General features: G+C 38.7%; 1 protein-coding gene across 11 annotated transcripts in view; it reads left to right on the plus strand.

Moving 5' to 3' along the window:
• The window catches only part of LOC119721207 (anion exchange protein 3-like), a 67,431-nt gene that overhangs the window by 27,370 nt on the left and 19,706 nt on the right, over positions 1 to 20,355 (plus strand). For 4 of the 11 annotated variants that reach the window (XM_038191148.1, XM_038191144.1, XM_038191146.1 and 1 more), the window contains exons 4-11: positions 199 to 248; positions 789 to 964; positions 6,299 to 6,379; positions 9,380 to 9,460; positions 10,905 to 10,985; positions 14,129 to 14,230; positions 15,496 to 15,605; positions 18,462 to 18,660. In XM_038191148.1, coding sequence (XP_038047076.1) covers positions 199 to 248; positions 789 to 964; positions 6,299 to 6,379; positions 9,380 to 9,460; positions 10,905 to 10,985; positions 14,129 to 14,230; positions 15,496 to 15,605; positions 18,462 to 18,660 — 880 coding nt within the window. The remainder of the gene's footprint in view (positions 1 to 198; positions 249 to 788; positions 965 to 6,298; positions 6,380 to 9,379; positions 9,461 to 10,904; positions 10,986 to 14,128; positions 14,231 to 15,495; positions 15,606 to 18,461; positions 18,661 to 20,355) is intronic. The other 7 variants (XM_038191153.1, XM_038191154.1, XM_038191145.1 and 4 more) reach the window with 6 other exon arrangements.

Below are 20,355 nucleotides of genomic sequence, written 5' to 3' on the forward strand. Positions count from 1 at the left end.
TTTACTTTATATCATTTTCAAGCTCTGTAAGAATATTGTTCAATTTTAAGGAATAACCCAATGAATTTCTTGTATGCTGGATTTTTCCCTTTTTCATCTTGCTTCAATTTATTTTCACTATGACCAAGCAGGGTTTCCTATAAAAAAAAATGATCAGGCTTTTTTTAAACTCCGTCATTTTCAATTATAAATTTTCAGAGGTTGTCACCAGTATTCACACCTAATGCAAGCTACAGACATCCAAAAAGGTAGGTCAAGTTTGTGACATTGAGGACAGATGTAGGTCAGAAAGTTGACCCCTTATTTTTTTTGTTTTCCTCAGATAGATGTAGGTCAGAAAGTTGACACCTTATTTTGCCGTTTTCCTCAAATAGCATGCAATAAGTCACTTCCTTAATTACATCTGGAGAATGACCACTAAATGTCACTTGTTTTTATTTATCGAAACTTCTTGAGGACACTGAAGAAAAACAGGAAAATGTTTAAATTTATCAAGTTTTTTTACTCGGTAATAATCAATGTATTGGATTGAAATGGTGCCCACTACTGCAAACTGGTATATCAGCTTGGTGGCTCCATGCATTATTTTTAAGTTCATCTAATTAAGGCAATTAATTCTGTAGTAAAAGAGTTCAGTACTCTGAAGCTACCAAAATTCAAAAGAAAAGTTGATCATACATACAGGTTGACTTTTAACTTTACAATTTGTGTACATGTCCACGGAATAGGAGCTTATAGTACCTTTTTTACTAATTTGCTGTTTTTGATTTTGTTTTCCCTACTTGAAGGTCTTCCAGTCATAGACATAAGCCATCAAGACTCCACGATCTGCCTCTCCATGCTGAAACCAGACAAGATGAGGGTTTCCCTGACAAGGGACCGGTATCGCCCCAGCAACTCTCGGAGGTCACCGACCTGGAGGAGGCGTCCAGTCTGGACCAGCATGCATTGCAGCGCATCGCAAGTGAGTATGTCCGTGTTCAGGTCATTAAACCCTCCATCAATTTCATGTTGGTCGAGAACGACGCAGAAGAAAACAAAAACAAAGAGGAAGACCGGAGTGATTGGAAACCTGAGAATCAGAAGGATTTTCGGAAGAGGAGGGATAGACCTCGTCTGAGCTTTCATGTCGATCCCACGGATGATGAATATGTGCCAAATCCCGGTGATAAAAAGCGCTCAGTGAGTCTCTTGCAGGTGCCAGGCAACGGGAGTAACGCCGTACCCAAGGAGTCGCATCAGCGTGAATGGCTATCCCGTCATATCAAGGGTAAAGATGAAAACGCTGAAGTTCTGTTTGGGAATGTGAATGCTGAGAGATTCTTAGCATTGCTTGATCCTGGATGCTGCATGCATGGGAAAAATTCAGATTGCAAATGTTGATATGCGATAGGCATCCTCATGCACTCTTGAATATGAGAATGGGTCCAGATTTAGCTTGACTACAATACGCCCTAAACAGTCCATTTTCTCATCATATGTTTTTGTTGCTTTCCGTCCTCTTATTTTATATTCCATCATTTCTCTAAGGCATGTTTGCTCATCTGTTTCCTGCCTCTGCATAAGCCTTTTTTTTCAAAACCGAATGTTTGGATTATGCAGCCATTCCCTCCCCAGCAGGGTCAGCAGGAGAAATCATATCCAGTCTGAGAACCTCGGCAGTACAATCCAAGAAATTCTGAACATATACCTCATGTTTGCTAGCTGTATTCTTTCCAATGTGTATGCTCTTGCTTATGAGGTATGGTCAGATTTTCTCAAGTCCGAGTGTTAAAATTCCTGTGACTAGATTTGATATATCTTGTTGTTTGTATCCCTTTGCCGCGGAGGTGGTTTGGCTGCACTTTCAATGAGTCAGCTGCATTAGGCAGAGGATAATTAACACAGTCTTGGGTGGAGACTGCTCCTGAATGTTACTCCTAGCCTGTACAAATCATGCAAAAGAAAACTTGAAGAGGTTGTTTCCAAAATGCGATTAAAGGGAAAATACAACATTTGCAAACATCAAAAAATAAAACTACCAAATCATTTTGAAATAGCTTGCTGGACTGTTAGTGAATGACAGTGTAAAGCATCCTGTAAAATCATGGCACCTGGTATACTGTCATTTTCAAGAAAAGTGGTATTTTTGTATCAATTTCCAACGCTGATCGGCCGACCAGCGTTGGAAAAAAACTGGCTTTTTTTCAAATACTGGCCCCAGTTGACCATCGCACTTGTTTGCAATCGATTACACACCTATGAACGGGTACAAGCCAGCTAGACTGGTTCCCTGACCTTACAATTCCCCAATGTATGTAAACTGCTCTGTTTCTTCTTAAATGGAGTCAGGGAACCAGACTACAGGAAAATGATTGTTTTTCTTGGTTTTTATATTATTTTCGAACCCAAAACCTCAAAAAATCAGTGTAACTATATTTGCTATATATTTCCAACCCCCAATTCCATCCATTTCTGAAAATAACAGCAAAAGCAAATGATGTATATTCCCTTTAAAACCTTTCATCACCTGTTGGAACTCTTCCCTTGTCTCCACGGGTATACCCACAAAACACCATCCTTTTAGTAAATCAGTGCGTTAAAAATTCTGAATGAGCTGTATAACAGTGGATCAAATAATTAGGCCAATTTTTTTACAGCCATCTCTTGAAATTGTTCTAACATCAGTTGTTGCAACCATTTAAAAGTTGTTGTAGAATAATTGCAACCCAATTAGGAGCTCAAAAGGTCTCTGCCCAGTCACGTACAAAGGTTAAACTTCAAGATTGCTTACAAATAGATAATGGTTTATTATAGGTCAATCATTAGATAATTTGTACATATTTTTTTAGCTGTCATGCTGATCAACTGATTGAAGTAAAGTTTATAGCAAAGATCCCTGCATGTTGAGAAACTATGAACATACGCATTTCACTGATTATTTGATAAGAACAAGTATTTGCTTTTTGTGGTTGCATATCTAGTGCTCTCTTTTTTCTGCAAACATTTCAGAACTTTAAACTAATATCTTGGCAGCAATGCTCCAATTGTGTCCAAACAGGGTTCTGTACATTAGTATTGTAGCTACGTGAATACTTTAACATGTTGAGAATATTTATATTTCACTAACGGAATGCTATGTCAGATAGTTTTAGTGATAGAAACGCTTGACTTTATACGTCAGATGATAGTACAATCTTTGTTGTTTTGCAGTGTTGTCTTGTTGTTGTTGTTTTGTCATTTCATTTGTGTGTCTGTCAGTTATCATGATGATTATGAATAATACCGTCATGGATATCTTGTTTAATTCTAGACCAAGGAAAAACCACAAATACAGCCAGTTGGTGGGTCTCGTGAACTATCAACCACGTTTAAACAAAGCAATAGACACACCCACAAATAGATTTCGGATCCAGACTTGAGACAGGCAAGCTTTATGTATTAGTTTCCCATTGGCTAATGTCTGGAGACATTCAGGTCATGACTACATCAATCTTTCAACTTTTTGAAATGTCAAATCTCTTAGGAGAATTACTTGGTTTAATTGGCAAGATGCCAGTCTCAAACAGGTGTAACATGGTTTGAACGCAGAAGTTCTCAGGTATAGGAGTTACCTACTTACAACTAGGGCTGTGCATCGGACCTGGGTACCCGAGTACCCGACTGTTGATGCTAGGAACCGGTTCCAGATAATGGGATCGGGTAGCTGTAACCAAAAGTTGTAGTTTACACCGTTAAGCTATAAAGCTCACTTTACAGTGTACATGTCTTGCTGTATTGACGCACCGATGTAGAACAATCTGAACAGCAACGTCCGAGATTTGAAGTTTGGGGTTGAGTTTCTTTAACGTGTACTACCAGGGTACTCATTTTTTTTTCAATCAGATACCGGGTTCCTGTACTACCCGTAAATGCACACCCCTACTTACAACACTGATAATAACCAAGTTAAGAATAGACAGACTATGGAGGGTATGCAGAATACTCAATATGACCCCAGAAAAGGTCACTTTGGAACATCTAGGCTATCTGGCAGTCATATTGAAGATGACTGATAGCGTTGCACTTGTGTATGATTCTAAGAAATTGACACGTGTCAGATGACTATACATGTAACCGATGACGATGTGTGACCAGCAACACAAGAGGTGAAAAGCTGTGAAATTTTGCACTGTTGGCACATGCAAGCTCTTGAGCTCTGGTGTGTGTCAAAGGGAAATCTGTCACAGAGCAGCATATAAGGAACAGGACAAGAAAATTATGACAGCTTGTTTGTACTCTTACAAAGGTTATTTAATTGAGAATGATGAACTGACATTGATGACAGCTATAGGTGTCCAGAAACATGTTGTGGTGATCCTATCTTGTGCTGTGTGGAATATTATAAGTGTCTCAAATTATACAGGGTGGTTTGCTGGCTAGTTTTTTGGCCAGTAGATAATGGCTAGTTAGCTAATAAGTTAGCAAACAGGTTGGACTAATCATCTCATTAGTTGACGTGAATGCTACCTGGCTGTTAAGTCAGGTGGTTGGCTAGTCAGCTGGTTAGTTAGTGAGCAGGTCTTAAAAATTGGCTGCTGGTTGGATGGCCAGTGGGCAGGTCAGTTAGCTTGCTAGCAGAACTAACTACTCGGCTGTTAGTTTGTTAGCCAATTGTGCAGCCAGTTGGCTAGTTAGCTGGCCAAGAGGCCTTATTAGTTAAGGTCCTATGTCCCTGATTGACTGGCTAGTTAGCTAGTTAGCCAGCTAACATGCCAATGTGGTGACCAGTCAGCTATCGAGTTGGTTGCCTTTGGGTACCTTGGGGCGTGTGCTACATTGAGGTGCAGCGGTCGGGCCACATTTAGTTCTGGGCTACATTAAGTTACCGCACAGTTGTCAATCCACCCAGTAATATAAGTGGTGTTAATCAGCCAGATACAAGTATTCTACTTGCATCAGTCTGACTTATAACGGTTGTACAAATCAGGTATTTTAAACTCATTTGCAGCTTTCCTCTTTCCACTTCCCTAGCAACCCTGCCCATATATACATTGCATGCCGATCTCTGTGGTTCATGCAAAGGCAGATGAAGGATAAGGGGTCTTAATAGGGGATAACTTTCTTACTTCAGTTTCCATTGGAAAAGTGGGAAAAAATTGACACTCAAGTATGACATTTTAAGTGCTGCAGTCAAGGTACTTATGATGGATCACAAGTCCATCCATCGCAAGTCAATCACAAGTCAATCACAAGTCATCCAGTCCCAAGTCAACTTCTTATTTACGATATGTCCCCCCAAAAAGCGTCCGTCTGACTATTTTTGAAATAACTACAAAACCACGAAGTTAATTTTGAAAATGTTTGGCTGTGCAGATAGTCCTAAGCCTTGGCGTCAACCCCTACGAGTTTCATTTAATTTAAGTCACGCATTACTACACAATTATCAATTGATCACAACAAGATTTTTGGACACTGTGACCAAGTTCCTTGCCTTATTCAATTTCAGTACTGTGTTAAGTAAGCTGTGTAAAGTCCTTCATGTTGTGAAAAGGGCTGCAGTTGGGATTGGAATCATTTGCCTGGCTATCATACATCATGGCAAGACCTCAGTTTAAATGCTCAAGGGCAAATGATTCCAATCCCAAACCACATCAGCCTTTTTTTCACAACATGCAGGATTTTACACAGCTTACATAAAACAGCACTGCAATTGATTAAGGCAAGAAACTTGGCCACACTCACACTGTGTCCAAAAAAGTTGTTGTGATCAATTGACTATTGTGCAGAGATGTGTGACTGAAATTAAATGAAACTCATAGGGGTTGAGGCCAAGGCTTGGGTGTATCTGCATAACCAAACATTTTCAAAATTGACCTCATGGTTTTGTAGTTATCTAAAAAAAAAAAAAAAAAAAAAAAAAAAACAGTCAGACAGACACTTTTTTGGGGACATACTGTATTTAACTGTACTGTGAACGAGCCATTCTTTTTTTTTTTTCTTCCCCTATTACTTGTGACTGGATTTGTGACTTGACGTATGATTTACTTGTGAGCAGACTTTGTGATGTATTTATCTGATCGAACTCAAGAACCTCAACTTCATTTCTGAACATTTTATATTAGAATATCCTTCCTAGTACAAATTGGAGTACATATTCTAGAGAGAACAGGTGTAGGTATTGATCCCAGTCGTCCATTTTTTAAACCTGTCGCGCTTCCCCTCATAATGTCCTGGATTTCTCTATCCTATTTCATCATGTTTTTATTTGTTTCATTTTGCATGTCATCATTTCTCTGCTTGCCTTTCCGCTTATCTCATCGTTCATGCATCCAAACAGACGCTTCTTTGCATCGCACGGATTCCAGACCCAGGATAGGCAAGAAACATCCCAAATTGGAGGCCAATAATAGTTGTTCAGGTGAGCTGTCCAAATTCAGGGGGAAACCCATCAATTTGTGCATTGGTGACAATGGTGGGTTGTTGTTTTTTGCACCCATTTTTGTGCTTTGTTGTTTGTCCTTCATTGTGTTGAGACTTTCCATTGAAAATTGTTGCAAATTGATAATTGTGAAGGTTATGCTTTTGAATTTCTGAAATCCTTATATTACAAAAAACATTATCTTGCCATCTAAGGGTATCAATGTAGTTTGATGTTAACATAGGGGTGTTAATACATTGGTAATAAGATAAAATGATGAATTAGTAAATATAAAATCAACAGAATGAAATATCAGTTTTCCTGGCCAATTTCCTAAAATGTTCATTCACTTCTGAAAATCGGTCATTCAATTTCGTCTGAATTTGAATGCAAGTCTTTAATCCCATTTCAATTTGACGAAAGTTCAATCGTTTTCATAGTCTGTGCATTCCGTTTTGAGAAACAGACGGCCAATTACATTACCTGTGCATTCTTTTACGCAAGCATACCTTTTCTAAATTGACTTCAGGTACAGCTAATTTCATTGACGGTTAATGAAAAAGAAAACCTAAATTGTATCTGGTGCTGATGGCATTAAACTAAAAGTAAAATAGAACGGTGAATGCTTGAAATCGCCCTCTAAAAGCGAAGAAGTCTTGTAAACGAATCTGAATGGACATAAACGAAAGGAGCTGCTCAATCACTTAATTGATTGAACTGAAATGGAATTGAATGCTCTGGTAGCGAAGATGAAACGAGTGTTCAGAGCGATTCACAAATTCAGGCGTAAATGAATGACCGATTTTCAGAAGTGAATGAACATTTTAGGAAATTTGCCGGGAAAACCTATATTACAGTGTAAATTAATAAAGATGACGAAACCCCTTGATGCAGGGAACAACCAAGGAGGTACATACATGTATTTCACGTGACATCACATTTGAAAAAAAAAAAGTTGGACTATCTTGGTATCTCTGTGTTTTCGTGCAAGTTATGTTCACTGGATGCTGCATTTCATCATGCTGGGTACTGTCACATCGTGTCATATTAAGAGGAATCCAGCACAGGACCTACTATACCTGCATGTCCAAATATTGAACCATTGCATAAAGCATTTTTCCAGTTTGTTTTTGTAGTGATTGAGTGGCATTATTTTTGCTACTTTTTTTTGCATCTTCCTTCCGTTCTAGTTATTTCTGAAAGCTGAGGGGAAAAGACGAATTAGAGTTTTGATGTGATATATGTATGTGTACTTGGCTTTTACTGATGGACCTATATAGGCTCAAAAATCAAGTCTGTAGCTTTTTTTAGATTAATTCTAGGACTTTTGTTTGTTGAAAGGTGCAGTATCTTCTTAGTTGGAGAATTTCATCTACCTCTCAAAACAATTTTTTTTCCTAAATAGTCTGGATTCAAATTCCTAATGTAATCACGCTGGACAATAGTACCTAGGGACCGTTCCAAGTATTACTGCCCTGAAGACCGAAAACCCGATATGTCAATGTGATCATCTTACTACCCCTCAAATTGTTTTATTTTACTTGTCTGGATTCAAACTTTTTATTCTAGACAATGGTACCTGGGAACCATTTCCAAGTATTACTAGTGACTTTCCAACAGATTTCTTAGAATACAAATAAGACTGTTCCCATCCTACCAATCTTACCCTAATCAACCAATCAGGATCCATTTTGCACAATGGTATTTCAAAAATTACCCTAATCAACCAATCAGCTCGCATTCAGCACAATGGTATCTCAGTGTCATAGCTGGGAGACACTGAGTAGTATCTTCAGTGTACTGGAGTATGTCTTCAGGCAACTCAAAGTCAGGCAAATCGTATTATGTCAGTCATCCAATGACTTGGTTGTTCCTCTAATTCCCTCATCAACCAATCTGTATGGATGCTGTCTGTTCTCCGATGGAGAGAGCTATTTCCTGAAATCCATCAGATGCCCGTTGGGCAGGAATGATTCTGTCTGTGATTTAGAATGAAGCATAACCGGAAGGGACTGCTCAAGTGGACATTATGGAGGAGTAGGTTTGGCTATCAAGCTTTGTCCAAGCTGCTGTATCATTCGATGTCAAACCATTGTGGTTTGGTTATTGAGGTTGATCAAGTTAGTTGTAGGCTTGTTAGGTTGCATTTAAGTTTTTAGCTGTAATAGGTTATAAGATAATACTGCAATTGGTATTTCCAAGTATCTATTAAGTGTTTTGTTACCAATGACCATTCAGTCCTGTCTGCATCTCAACTTGTTTGAGAGTGTACATATGGTAAACTATATGTATACATTCTCAAAGCATTAGCATATAATGTATACATATGTATACATATGTATATGTAATGTATAACTATGTATACATTCTCAAAGCATTAGCATTAGGCACTGTGGCCTTAATTGGCTTCAACCATTCTTACAGTGAGATCAGCCTCTGGGCCCAATTTCATAGCGTTGCTTAACAGTAAGCAGAAAGGGTGTGCTTACTATAGCAGAAAATTGTGCTGACCTTAAGCACTATTTCAATGATTTTGCATGATGGAGATATCTATTGTTACGTCACAAATTTAAGCAACTCTGTCTTCTCCACTTGTTTGCTTACTGCTTATGGTCTCCATGAAATAGGCTCTAATATAGCCAAAAATTGTGCTGAGCAGTGCTCTGTAATTTGGCCCTGGCAAGGTCTGAGCTAGTTTTGCATTAAATGTACACAAAAGCAGTGTTAGTGATTTTGCCCTCTTTGTACCTGTATTATCATAGGCCTACCTCTGCAGAAGAGTGTTGGTTTTTCTTTCAAGAGTTTTTCCGAGTTAGTCTCAAATCTCAAATCGAACATCATATTAACTCTTCAAGCTGAAACATATGTGATTCATAAGTTGGCAATATGAGCATTGTTTGTTTCTGCATGCACCTGTGCATCATGATGGCAGCCAAGCATGACAAAATCCTATCTCCACCCTTGAACATGGCACTGTTTGCACTATTTCCTTCTTACTAGGGGATGAAACTTCACAAGAACATAATCCCGTCGAGAAACAAGTCGGTTTCGACAAACCCTGTGATTCATCTGACGATGAAGGTTAAATTTCCTTTTTTTTTCTACTAAGAGCTCCACAACTAACTCTTGTCACTTTGAAGTCCGCATGAATGGTTAAGTCAAAATGGCCGACAATATTAATTAGACCCTTTTCATTTTTTTCCAGTCATATATTTTGCTGCGGCACTTAAAACTGTCAATAGCGCATGACTTAATCAAAAGAGTCCTACATATTGCACAAAGTTAAATTGCACACATGTTAGGGTGTTATGTGAACAATCCATCTTCGTCGTTATTATGGATTTCTGGTACACAAGGATAACTCAAAAGCACTCACGGGCCCGGCAATGTTGCATGCAAGCCTGAATAAACCTGCAGAGAGAAGATATCCTTAAGAATAAGCCAGTTTAAAGGTAGAGTCCATCATTTGTAATTTGTGCATTTTGTTCGTTTGAAGCAACAAAAGAGTTCAAAATTTAATGAAGGATACTGAGCAACTAACCTGATGAAGTTTCAGCTAAGCTTCAGCTGTACATTCCGAGAAAAACAGCATTCTAAGATCTCAATTTCAAATCAAAAGTTGCTGAATCATGTTTTGAATTGTTTTGAATTGCAACTATACGCGACGTCGCGCACTGATCCGATGAATTATAACAACCGCGCGCGCGTGTGCGTCGTTCGAATACTTGTGCGCGCTGCGCTGAATAACAAAACGAACTACTAATTTAAATTTTCCTACGGTGCTTCTTAAGAATCACCATTGGAAATGCCTTCTTTCGTTGATTACTTCAAAATGACAGCTTCCCAGAAAGAATAATTTCACAGGGAGTTTAGTCTCCTTACTATCTTTCAACCAAGTTAGTTTTTCAACAATAATTACGCCAGTTACTTCTCGGATGGCTGCAAATGATGGACTCTACCTTTAAGGCCAAAAAAAGGACTCGGTCCCTGGTCAGCGCGCGCGTCGATTTTAATCATGTGCGTCAACCTTTTTATCTTCTTCAAATTAACACGGAAGCTACAACAGCGCCCTCTATTGCCGCACCTCCTCAAATGTTTGTACCAAGGAGCACCAAGGAATGGGGAAATTGCACCAAGGCAAATGATAAAGGGCACCAAGGCAAATTATGGAGGACATCAATGTATAATGAGGACACCAAAAAAGCAAACTAGTACCCACCTTGTCTGTACAATTCAAGCTTGAAAAAAAAAAGGAAGCCACCCCCCAAAAAAAACGCGTCGCCGCATCAATTCCGGAACTTCGGTCTGACCAGAGACCGATTATTTATTTTTTTGGCCTTAGTCTCAAATCTCAAATCGAACATCATATTAACTCTTCAAGCTGAAACATATGTGATTCATAAGTTGGCAATATGAGCATTGTTTGTTTCTGCATGCACCTGTGCATCATGATGGCAGCCAAGCATGACAAAATCCTGTCTCCACCCTTGAGATGGCACTGTTTGCACTATTTCCTTCTTACTAGGGGATGAAACTTCACAAGAACATAATCCCGTTGAAAAACAAGTCGGTTTCGACAAACCCTGTGATTCATCCGACGATGAAGGTTAAATTTTCTTTTTTTCTACTAATAAGAGCTCCACAACTAACTCTTGTCACTTTGAAGTCTGCATGAATGGTTAAGTCAAAATGGCCGACAATATTAATTAGACCCTTTTCATTTTTTTCCAGTCATATATTTTGCTGCGGCACTTAAAACTGTCAGTAGTGCATGACTTAAACAAAATAGTCCTACATGGTGCACAAATTAGGGTGTTATGTGAACAATCCATCTTCGTCGTTATTATGGATTTCTGGTACACAAGGATAACTCAAAAGCACTCACGGGCCCGGCAGTGTTGCATGCAAGCCTGAATAAACCTGCAGAGAGAAGATATCCTTAAGAATAAGCCAGTTCAACTGCGCATGCGCGCAATGATCTGGATCACGGGTCATTCGGGATAATCAAGCACTCATCGAAGGTGCATGAACAATCAAGGAGGACACGATTGCATGACGCTCACTAGCCCCATAAATGTGGCCTATTTACTGGACTACCTCCGTAAACATAGGCCACACATCCACATGTACAAAAACGTGTCGCACTTTGCCAAATTTTGATTTTCACATTTAGGCTTAGTTTGTAGGTTATTTTTGCTTTAGAAGCATACTCACCCTCTTTATAGGCTAATCAGAAAGTGCTGCCTTTGATAGATGTCTATTTTTCGTGAAATTTCCAGATTCATTTGCATACGTTTGCGTATCAAAATTTCAACATGAAATTTCACAAAAATTAGACATCTGAAAAAGGCAGCACTTTCTGATTAGCCTATAAAGAGGGTGAGTATGCTTCTAAAGCAAAAAAAACCTACAAACTAAGCCTAAATGGGAAAATTAAAATTTGGCAAAGTGCGACACGTTTTTGTACATGTGGATGTGTGGCCTATGTTTACGGAGGTAGTCCAGTAAATTGGCCACATTTATGGGGCTAGTCGCTCATGTGTTAAATATGAGCAGAATGGGCGTTGGCGAAACATTTGCATAACACCACTTCAGCGACTTTATCCCAAATGACTTTTGACCTGAACTATTTCATCGAGATACCAAACTGTTTTTTTTTGTTCAGTTTAGATGGAAGGTTAGAAAAGGCCATTCCAGCATTATGGAAGGAAATGTAATGTCCATAACAGAGCCAATTAACCATGATATCTAATTGATGATTCAGTGAAATTATTCAAGACTCCTAGTCTGTAATCTCCTTGACCATTACTAGATGATGGATGTATAAGATTTGAAGAAAAAAAATCAGGTTTATTCTCTGAGCTTTTAAAGTAAAACAAAACTGTCTGATTTATTTATTTATTTATTTATTATTTTAACTTGGTAGCCCAATCAGAGGAATCCACTGATCTCCCATGGGTCCCAGTACAGAGAAGAGAATGTGAAAAATTACAGTTTTATAGGTGGGAGGAAAAGCCCAGAAGAGTATTCTCAGGAAAACCCACGGAATCAGGTAGGGACCAGTGTTGGAGCAAAGGCTTTGACCCTCAAGGCCAAGGCCAAGGCCAAGGCTTTGACCCTCAAGGCCAAGGCCAAGGCCAAGGCTTTGACCCTCAAGCCTCGAGGCCAAGGCCAAGGCTTAACCCTCAAGGCCAAGGCCAAGGCCAAGGCCCTGTTTTATGAAATGACCACAGATATAGAACTAATTATAGTCACATGAGTGACACGTCATCACGCAAGGGCGGATCCAGAACACAATTTGGGGGGGGGGGGCAAAGAAATTTTGGTCCCCCCCAAAAAAAGTGGGTCAAAAAATTACGGCTTGGGCTTCGGGGCCCGCCTAAGGGCCCCGAAAAAAATTTGGATTCGAGATATGCTCTGTGGTGCGATTTGAGGCAATTTCTGACCATTTTTACCGATGTTTTTTTGAGGAAAAGATGGTGGTGTACTCATTGCCTGCCTTTATTACGACGTCACATTAAAAAAAAACGGTTTCGTGTTTGTTTGGGGTTTTTTTGGGGGGGGGGGGCAATGGCCCCTTTTGGCCCCCCTGGATCCGCCCTTATCATCACGAATTGCTCGTTACGAAGAACAACATTTCTTTAATTGCAATCAACATGCTCGCATAGGCCTACACCGTTTTATGACTGCACTGTATCTATTAAAGTATAAGTCCAGGTCTTCAATATGGTTTAACTAGACAAAATAATGATTTACTTCTATATTGACACACAATTCTCCCAATTGTATCAAAAGGGGATCCGAGAAACTGATTTGGGAATTTTTTTATTTGCTGGCCCAACATGGTCAGAAATATCAGCATTATCTAAAACAGATACATGCAAATCTTAAGCACTTATCAGGGAGACATATACAACCAATCAGATCTATTCCATAGTTATATGCGCCTTGAGCGTCTTTTTAGACAGATTTTGGCGCTATATAAATGTTCTCTATTATTATTATTATATGCAATTAAAGTGATCATCTCATTAGCCCCACAAGTGTACGGAATATTTTTGCAGCAAATCTACTACAATGGTAACAAAATGTGATGCTACAAAAGTGGAAGTGTGCCCAACACACAAATCTATAGGGTGCTTCCCTCCTCCATGGTAATACGATTAAAACGGTAACAGCAAAATTTCGAACAGATTTATCTGGAAAATGCAAAAATCTATGGGCCTTGAAGAGCCTTGACTCAAAATTGCAAGGCCCTGAACCCTCAAGGCCAAGGCCAAGGCCAAGGCTTTTGCCCTCAAGCCTCGAGGCCAAGGCCAAGGCCCTAAAATCCAGCCTTAAGGCAGCCTTAAGGCCAAGGCCCAGCATCAAGGCACTACATCACTGGTAGGGACTGAAAACCCAGGCCACATATTGGCCCAGGCGGGATTCGAACCCGGGTCACAGTGGTGGAAGGCGAGGAAAGTACTGCTACACCAACCTGACTCCCCAATGTAATGTCCGTTATGCTGGATTGCCCAAAAGAACCATTGTGTCAATCCTTTTATGGAAACTCAGGCAACAAGAACAGAAACTTCTTCAGACTTTACCAGTGAAATGAGCTAATATAAAAGCCTGCAAGCTGAAAAATGGATTCTATTTTTTTGTCTTGCATATTGTTTGCGTCCATGCATGATTGCATCCAAGCATGACAAATTCCCACCGCTGCCCACCAACATGGCACCATTTGCACTATTTGCTTCCTACCAGGAGACACACCTCCACAGCAACATACTGACAGATACCCCAGCCCTAAACCCGTCAAAAAATGCGTCGGTTTCAGCGAACCTTGTGACTCATCAGACGGTGAAGGTTATTTCTTTCCTTTCTTTTTTGTCCTCAAGGTTCTTAAATAGCCTACAGGATTTTTTTGATTCGTCTGACAATGTCTTGCCGTAATTTGTTGCTTTAAATACAGGATTTAAGAACCGTCTGAAAATGTCTTGTCTTAATTTAAAGTCAGACTTCATTTATAGATAACAGACTTGTTGAGGGATTTCAACAGTTAGTGGTTGAGAATGTACTTCTGTTACACATGTAGGAATTCATGGAGTGGTGTCTAAGGCCCGTTCTAGACGCCATGCTACTGCCGCGCCGAACTTAATTGAAATGAGTGCGGCAATAGGTCGTCTACAGCACGGCAGACTGCTCTCAACGCCAAACTTAACAATCTGGAGTGACTGACCAGGTTAAAGCAGTTCAAACAGTTCACAGAACTGTCAGCGCGATCAAAATATTCGCGCCAATGTCATGCCCCCTGATGCCGTTGCCAAAGAAGGCATTGTGAGCATGTGTTTTCCTAAAATGTTTGCACCAACTTCGAATTGAATTGAGTTGGGCACGACAATGGCACGGCGTTTAAAACAGAGCCGGGCCACTGCCGTTCTGAACCATGGTAGAGCAGCAGCCCTGTCCAGCCAAAGAATGGTGCTGTGCCGAACTCCATTTGCCGAGCCATGCCGAATTAAAAGAGTCCAATTAATGGAGTTCGGCACGGCAGTAGCAGGTGTCTAGAACAGGCTCGAAGTGAAGAACTATTGAAGTATCATGATATAAAGAGAATAACTTGGAAGTGAGGGTGAAGTTGAATAGCATCAATGCTTTGTTAATTACATTAAGAATGAGAAATCTCTGGTTTTTTTCTGTTGCACTATACAGCATAAATTTGTAATTTTTTTCACCCTGTATCTACCTTCATATGTAAAACTTCATAACGGTTTGGCTGTAATTTCATTTAATAAATGCGCTATACTACCAACCTCACAAATAGAAAGAAAAAAAACCAAATGGATATGATAAATATATTATAGTCTAGCCTACTATAATGTCAAGTCTTAGGGAATTGATTTTAAGAATCATCAGTGGTAAGTTCTTGGTAACATTTCATTGATATGAATAATGTTGAGGTAAGCACAGTATCATTCATATGTGTAAATGTAATCAGCGTTATCATTTTGTCCAGTTTGCTGTATTGTTATACATTTTTTGTTTATATGTAACATTCGTTTGTTTATATACGAACTGCTGTATATTTAAAACTTTATTCTTTTTACAAAGTACTGTTTTTCTCCCCAAAGGTCACCGTTATGATGATGTAGGAAGACGGAGATCTAAGATTTTAAAGACGCCTTCACCGTCCTCACGGACATTGACTTATCCAAGTACGCGCAGCCATAAACCACATGAGGTATTCAACTTGTTTTTTCCTTTTTTTCTCTCAAAGTACTCTAAATCTCCATCTTAGAACAAAGAAAGCATTTTAGATTTTGGATAACTGTTGTCACAGAAAAGAGGATCTTATTCCAAATTTGAAAAATTTGGCTAACTTTTCGCACAAGTCATTGTTAAATTTAGCCAGTCCCAAAGTTTGAATTAATGCAAGTATTTGTATGTTAAAAAATATATTCAGCCGGATCAGTTGAGGAAAATTTGTTTACTTCATTGTACAGGGTGAGTTAAAAAGACAGTGACATGAATTAATGATTTATTCCCCTTAAAAAGCAATTACATTTGACACGCCAATGCAGCATATATTAAATGAGCATGTTCTTCTACTCGTGAAAAAAAACCAAATTGCTGAAATTGATCATGCCTGCAGAAGTTATGCATAATTTACTAAAAGAAGCCATTTTTACAGCTGTCCATGGAATGCTATTTTGAAGCTATTAAGCCCAATGAGAACCAGAAATTATGCACAGGCATTCAAATACAAATGAGATTTTAATAATTTGAGTTAAGACTGAAACATTATTTTTACTGTGAGTGTTTGTTTTTTGTATATGAGGAACAAATCAAGTTTTATTTTTCTGAAATAATGAAGGTGATTTGTCTGTTTTCGTTTGCAAGTGTTTGTTCATTCACGGAGATAGGAAAACCTCCCTGTTCAGTGTATTTCATCAAAGTGTATTGGTGAATGATCAGTGGTGGACAGCTGGATTTTGTGGTATTTCTATTAAAATAGAAATAACCTGTATGCAACTTACGTGAAATGTTCACAGTTTCTAGTCAATTACATGTACTTTGCATATTTTTTTTTTTTTTTTTTTTTAACTCAGTCACTTTTTGTTTGACTTACCCTGTATTAGTCAGGTGGCTTAGATCTAATTTTCGTCAAGATCGTGACCGACTGGTCCAAAGCACCAAACTTGGCAGATATATTCTTATAGACCTAGAGAAGATATTTAGAAGGGGTGACACCTGAAATTCTTTTGGGAAGGGTGCCTAATTTGCATAAATCGTTAATCCCTGACGTGTAATATATTTATTCCCATATTTGGGTATATTTCCATTTTTTTATTTTTTTGAAAAGTATATTTTGGGGATTCTACTTACATATCTTTACTTAAATAACATTTTCCAAAGCATATAAGTGACTGAATAATTATGAGGACATAGTAACGATCCAAAATGGCTACTATTATGACCTAAAATTGCGCGCATTTACCTTGTCTCCAGATATCATCAATTAGTCTTGCCAAACATTAGCATTGATGAACTTCAAATTCACCAAGTAGCTTACTGGTACAGCAACCCTATTAAAACCTTATGCAAAATCATGTGAACTATGATAACATTGTGATATTAAGCCCAGAAAACAAAAACTGGGGAAAAACGAGGTGTCCATAAATTAGGCTAACAAGTAGGTGAATGGTTGCCTAACATGGAACACTGGAACAAGTTCAAGGAAATTCCCCTAATAATTGTTGAGAAAACGTTTTGGCGTAGACAAAATTATTGTAAACAACAATAATCTCTTATTTAGGGGGATTTTTTTGAACTTGTTTAAGTTCCCACGTTACCCTTCCCGTACTAGCCCAATTTACGGACACTACATTTTCTCCCCTTTTTTGGTCTTTTGGGCTAAGCATCAAGATGTTATCAATTTTCACTTAATTTCCCACTTATTTTTGTTAGGGTTACTATGCCAGTAAGTAACTTTGTTAATTTGAAGCTCATCAATACCCACGTTTGGCGAGACTAGTTGATGATATCTGAGGAAAAGGTAAATGCGCGTAACTTTAGGGTAAAATAGTAGCAATTGTGGTTCTTTACTATGTCCTCCTAATTATTCAGTCACTTATATGTTTTACAAAATGTTATTGAAGTAAGAATATGCAAGTAGAATCACAAAATACACTTTTTAAAAAAATAAAAAAATAAAAATATACCCAAATATGGGAATAAATATATTACACGGCAGGGATTAACGATTTATGCAAATTAGGCACCCTTCCCAAAAGAATTTCAGGTGTCACCCCTTCTAAATATCTTCTTTAGGGCTATAAGAATATATCTGCCAAGTTTGGTGCTTTGGACCAGTCGGTCACGATTCCGACCATATGCCACCTGACTATATGCTACTCAAAATACACTACTCAAAATTGCAGTTGAATCAGAAATACAGCCCACAAAAATATTCTTTAGTTATGTGGTGTTCTTTAGCCAAATGTTCTGTAGTTCTGTCGTACAAACCTGCTAAATATATATAGGAATTTATATTCCTATTTTATTTATATAAATTGTTTGATTTGGTCTAACTAGAGGGGTGGGGTGGGGGTGGGGAGGGGATTGTTGTTTCTGTTCTGTCCAGGGATGTCTACATGTGGTTTCAGGTTTTTTAATTAATGACTGTTTGACTTTGTTTATTTTACATTTACATTTCAGTGTTTTTATCACATTTTTAATTTTAATTAAAATTCCTTTTTTACTTGTATAATTTGTTTGATTTGGCCAAGCTTGCGGGGAGGGGGTTGTTTTCTGCTCTGTCCGGGGGTGTCGACTTGTGGTTCAGACTTTTTAATTACTATAGTGTTATGTTATCAATTTTTTTGAGATTTAAAAAACCACATTTTTAAATTTAATATATATTCCTTTTATTTATATAAATAGTTTGATTGTGAAGCGCCTCGTAGCATTTTTTTAATGGATTCGGCGCTATAGAAATTTACATTATTATTTTTATTATTATTATTAGTTTAGACCTTAAAATAACTTTTTTAAGTATTAAGACATTACATTTTGTGTGTTGGATATTACTTGACAGTTATTTGTGGAGCTAGATGAACTCCAGCGCAGTGAGCAGTATGCAGGCATCGGGGCTAGCAGCATCCACTGGAAGGAGAAGGCTCGATGGATTAAGTTTGAGGAGGACCGAGAGGAAGGGTCGGATCGATGGGGCAAACCTCACGTCGCTTCCCTGACATTTAATAGTCTTCCCCATCTTAGGAAAGGTCTGGAGCATGGTAAGTAGGCTTGGTTGGCCGACTTGTATTTCAAGCTCTTTCATTGAAATGGGATTAGGGGTGCAACCCTGCCAAAAAAAATCCCATAGACACTAGTGCTAAATGCGCATACTTCAAAATTCTTTTAAAAATACTCAGAACTCTCACAGGTACTCAAGCTGCACAGAAAAATGATGATCAATGTGCCATCTTTCATTTTCTTTTCATTTTTTGGTGGGTTGACCATTGACTTTTTGAGATATTCTCACCCAAAGAAGAAAACCCCTATTTTCCCAAAAGCGGAAAAGTAGCCATCTTGAAAAACAATCCCTCCACAACATGGCAAAATAGCGCCACTTTCTAGCCCAATAGCATCCAAAATGCTCAGAATTGGAAGCTCCAAGTCCGGGCCAGAGGTTCATTATATATCTCTTCAATTTCCCAATTTTATGGCTCTCAAAACTCTCTAAAATAGAATATTTTGAGGGTATAGCTTTTCTTCATGAGCTCAGCGGATGGATTTTTGGCCTATTTTCAGGAAGGCAAGGAGTTAGGAAGGCAAGGAGTTGTAGAACGAGAATTGATAATAGATTGGTGCCATTTTAGATTCAATCACTGCTCAAGCATTGTGTCGTCTGATCGTGTGTGCTTTTTTCCAGCTTGTCTACATTTTATTTTTATTTTTATTTGGAGATGTTTTTTTTGATGCAGTGCATGAACAGTCAATGTCATTTCAAGATGATTTTAAAATATGCACTGTCTGTTCTAATTTTCAAGTTTCAAGTAGCAATACAAAGTTTCAATTTTGTTTTACCTTTGAATAGGACATAGAAAGATGTTGATATGGAAAACTTACTTTATTTAATTCTTATTTTAACTGGGTAGCCCATTCAGTGGAATCCACTGGTCTCCCATGAGGCCCAGTAAAGAGAAGACAATGTGAAGAAATTACAGTTTAAGATGTGGGAGGAAAACCCCAGAAGAATATTTTGAGGAAAGCCCTCGGAATCGAGTAGGGACTGAAAACCCAATCCACAATATTGGCCGAGGCAGAAATCGGATCCGGGTCACAGCGGTGGAAGGCGAGGAAAGTACCACTACACTGACCTGACTCCCTATAAATTTCAAATTATTCGTGGCCCAACAATTCTTTTAGAATCAATTATGTTTGGACAGGATCCAGTCTACTTAGCCCATTCATTGGTGTTACAGGGTAGTCCTATACAATAGCACTGCCCCACCCTTTTCACCAGTCTACAGCCAGTGTACACCACAAATGACAGTCATTTGGTCAGATTGGTACAAAAAGTACACTAGAATAGCCAAAATTGAACTTGTTTAAATTAATGATGTGCAAACCCGACCCAAAACCGAAACCGACCCGACTCGAAACCGACTTCGGGTCAGGTCGGGTCGGTTTGTCCATCTTTTCAGTCGGGTCAGGTCGGTTTCGGTTTTGCATTTTTATTTTCGGGTCGGGTGGGGTCGGTTTAGCCATCTTTTGAAAAAAACGAAATATACCGAAATAAACCGAAATAAACCAAAACAGTTCAGAAATTCAGGTGATGCAATATTATTGACCGTCACTGTGACCGCAGCCCATAGTGTGGTGTGGCCACCAAGCGCGCTATCAAGTTCCAATGATTTTAATTTCTCCAGTCGGATCGGGACTGACAGTGAAATAGATATGTTGTAAACAGTTCTCATGATACCGCG

Source organism: Patiria miniata, unplaced genomic scaffold (assembly GCF_015706575.1).
Source record: "Patiria miniata isolate m_02_andy unplaced genomic scaffold, ASM1570657v1 HiC_scaffold_13, whole genome shotgun sequence".
In the NCBI taxonomy this organism is placed as follows: domain Eukaryota; kingdom Metazoa; phylum Echinodermata; class Asteroidea; order Valvatida; family Asterinidae; genus Patiria; species Patiria miniata.